General features: G+C 53.5%; 1 protein-coding gene across 1 annotated transcript in view; it reads left to right on the top strand.

The window, feature by feature from the left end:
* The window catches only part of FAM174B (family with sequence similarity 174 member B), a gene marked incomplete at its 5' end in the record, with an annotated part of 16,544 nt that continues 13,011 nt past the window's right edge, over positions 1–3,533 (top strand). Inside the window, one exon of the mRNA XM_006142700.1 lies at positions 1–140. Within this exon, the coding sequence (XP_006142762.1) occupies positions 1–140 (140 nt within the window). The remainder of the gene's footprint in view (positions 141–3,533) is intronic.

Consider the following 3,533-nt stretch of genomic DNA (forward strand, 5'->3'; position numbering starts at 1 on the left):
GGCTCCAACAGCAGCGGCGATGCCTTGGTGACCCGCATTTCCAGCCTGCTCCGCGACCTGCCCACCCTGAAGGCGGCGGTGATCGTGGCGTGCGCCTTCACTGCCCTGCTCATCGCCTGCCTGCTGCTGCGCGTCTTCAGGTGGGTCTCGCCGCCCAGGAGGGAGCGGGCGGTCTCGCCAACCTGCTGTCACCGTGCGCCGGCCCCACCTGTGCACACAGGTGCTCTGCGTGTGCTGCTCGGCCCAGGCCTCGGCGTCAGGGCGCTGGGCCAGCTGTGTGTCCACCTGCCCTGTCGGGGAGAGTGGGTGGGAGGCCAGGCTGCGCTGTTTTTTTCTGGTACACATTTTAGGAGTTTTCTCCCCTTTCTTTAACGATATATGTTATAAATATTGGGATACCCTTATTAATTCTCTGCTCATGCTTGACACAATAGCGTTCTGAATTCTGACAACCTGCCACGGAATTCATTTTTATACCCACTTCTCAGCTGCAGAAAACATTTCCAAAGAGCCAGGAGGCTTATCCAAGTAAACAGTGTTAAAGGGAGGATTTGGGGACCAGCAGTTAGTGTAATGGCTATGTCGCTGGATTCCCACGTAGTCCACCGCCCGCGGTTCCAGTCTCGGACCGGGTGGCTTAAACTCATGCCGGGCGCGAGTGCATTCGTGACCAAGATCCCGAGAGGAGAATGAAGGAGAAGGGATTGCGGCGTGGCCATCCCCCCTGGGGGGTGATTTCTCGCTTTCTGTCTCTCTGTCTCTCTCTGGCAAGCGCACTCACCCTACAGCAAAAACCTCTCCAAAAAAAGAACAAAAAAAAAAGGAGTTGGGCTTCAGGATGCCTGACCTAGCTGACTCTCCATTAGTGAGAGACTCAGATGGCTCTCCTTGGCCCCTGGCTCTGCTTAGCCCCTACTGGAGCTGCCCCAGTTCACAGGGGGGTGAAGGATCTTGGAGAGGCTTTTGTAGGTTCCTCAAATTCAGGGAGAAAGGAGAAAATTAGATAACCCAGGTCCCTGGAGTTGGGAGGTGGGCAGTGTTACAGAGGGGCCTAGGAGGACATTTCCCCCTATGCTTGGGAAATCCTGTTTTTGCAGGAAAGGAACTGAGTGTGTCCTGTTACTTAGGCTGGCCAGCTTGGAAGTCTGCCGTGGCTGTCAGTAACTTCCTGCCCACTCCTTCCACTTCCAAGTGTAGGTTCTCTGCTTGGGTATTTGATCAGCTGGGGAAGGTTAGGGCCAGGGACTTGTCCTCCTGGGCAGCGCTCTTCATGCAGGAGCAGAAAGCAGATGTAGGCAAGACAGCCAGGGCTGGGAGCTGTCTGTGGAGGTTTGCTCTTGGTTCTGTGTGGCTTCGAGTCCAGCAGTTTCCTTCTGGGTCCATAGTATTAAGTGCCCATGGTCTGAGACAACAGAGGAGGAACTTGTGGTTCTGTATTCACCCCACCTGGTCCCTTGCCTTGGCTTGGGCCATGTCATTGCCCACCCTGCTGGTCTCCTTGTTGTTCTCTGGTGTTGAAGCACACTCCTCTTCACCCTGTGCTTCCTGCTGCCTTTGCTCCTCAGCTTAGCACCTTCAGTGGCTCCTAGTGACTGCTACCTGGATGCGGCACTGCCTAGGTGTGACATTTGGGGACCTTACAAACCAGTGCCAGCATACCATGCTGCCAGCAAGTGGCCTCTCTGAGCCTCCTCTCTTGTCCCTTGCTTCTTTCTTCCCTTGTGCTTTCTGGCTCAATTCCTGCCCCACATCTTCCAAAACTCTGCGTGCCAGTCCAGCTTCCACGCCCCTCCCTCTGTGTGGGTTTCCTGGGCATCCAAATGAGGCTGTTACTTTCTTTCCTGACCTTTTCTTTTGCCATTTGCTCTCTTGTGTCACCTCCTCTGAGAAGCCTCTCCAGCCAGGGTCTCTGTATGTTCCAAAAGCACACTTGAGGTTTGAATTTCCTACCCAAAGTGAAAAGTTTGTGCATCCTTCATGTAGCCCTTCCGTATGTGCTCCATACCCAGCTTGCGCGCTCAGCAGAGAGCCCCCGAGGGCGGGCACGTCTGGCTCATCCTGCTTCTCCATGCTCCATGCAGGCCTGGCATTCAGCAGAGGCTCGGTCGACATTTCCTGACATCCTGACTGTTCAGCTGGAATAAATGTTAATGCCCAGAGCAGCTCTGAGCCTGGAGGTTTGAACCATTTAGCTCAAAATAGGCCACCGAGCCCACGAAGCTGTGTCCTTTTAAAGAAGGTATTTCAACTATTTTGCCAGTCTGCTTTTTATTACCCAGGAGTGGGGGAGAAGAAGAGGCAGCATGGGGCCAGATGTGAGGAGACCAAGCCTCGGTTTGAGTGGGACAGCTGGCACTCAGGCCCGTGAGGAAGGACCCTTGTTGGCCTGGGTGTGGGGCGTCAGAAGGAAGTGACAACTGCATAGAAGCCATTTATGGACACCATCTGCCTCGTCAGGAAAGCATTCTCATCGGGGCATGTTCCCAGGTGGACACCTGTCGCCCCAGATCCTGATAGGCAGGAACGTGTAGTGGTTTTCAGTCACTAAGGGCCTTGAGGTACTCAGTCCACATGGGTGCCCTTGCACATAAGAAAGAGGCATCCCAGACAGTGGATAAGTCATCCCTAGGTTCTAGAACATTCTATAAGTCCATGTGGCCAAGGCAGGGCCTGCATCCTGTCTCTGCTACTTGGTGGTCTGCCCTGTAGCTGGCTCCCCTTTCTGCACCCCTTTGTAGACTTGGTGCCTCAGGCCCACTAATACCTTCTATACCCGCTGGACTGCCTACAGTCACTGAGTCCAGGCCATTCTACCCACCGGGTCTCACGAGACTATCCCTCTGGCCCCACCAGCCTCCCCCAGTGACGCCCCACTGGCCTTCAGTCTTCTGCCTGGCTTGACTCTCCCTGTCTGAGCCACAGAAACAGCCTTGCCTTCCTCTAGCCCAGAAGATGGGTCTGACCCTTCCCCTACCCACCGAACTCCCTCAGACCCCTATTCCTTCCATGTGCAAATCCCAGCTGAGGGCAAGGCCGGTTTTTTACAACCAGGGCTTTAACCTGTGTGTCTCTTGTTTTTTCAAAAAAAATTTGCAATAGGTCATATGTTTTCTCTGGAGAGACACAGAAACAGGGAAAGTGAGAAGTTACCCTGCAGTGGGGATGGCCATGCTTCAGTCCCTTCCCCTCCATTTTCTCAGGGCTTTGGGCACACATGCATACATGCCTGGTGTGTTTTTCTTTCTTTCTTTACAAGAATTATTTTATTTAACTTTATGTATTTATTTAATTTGACCAGAGAGGGACAGGGTGAGAAAGAGAGACAGAGAGAAAGGGAAAGTGAGAAAGCAAGCTGCCAGACCCGGGGCTTGAACCACAGTTGGCCATGTGGGAGTCCAGTGCCCTTAACCACCATGCCACCTGCCAGCCCCTGGTGTGTTTTTCAAACTCATGGACCTGGGACTTGAACTGCAGAGTCAGTCATGTAAGAGCCAATGTCTTTTTTTTTTTTTTTTTTTTGTGGGCCGGGGGCG

This window comes from Tupaia chinensis, unplaced genomic scaffold (genome assembly GCF_000334495.1).
Source record: "Tupaia chinensis unplaced genomic scaffold, TupChi_1.0 Scaffold000078_1, whole genome shotgun sequence".
Taxonomy (NCBI): domain Eukaryota; kingdom Metazoa; phylum Chordata; class Mammalia; order Scandentia; family Tupaiidae; genus Tupaia; species Tupaia belangeri.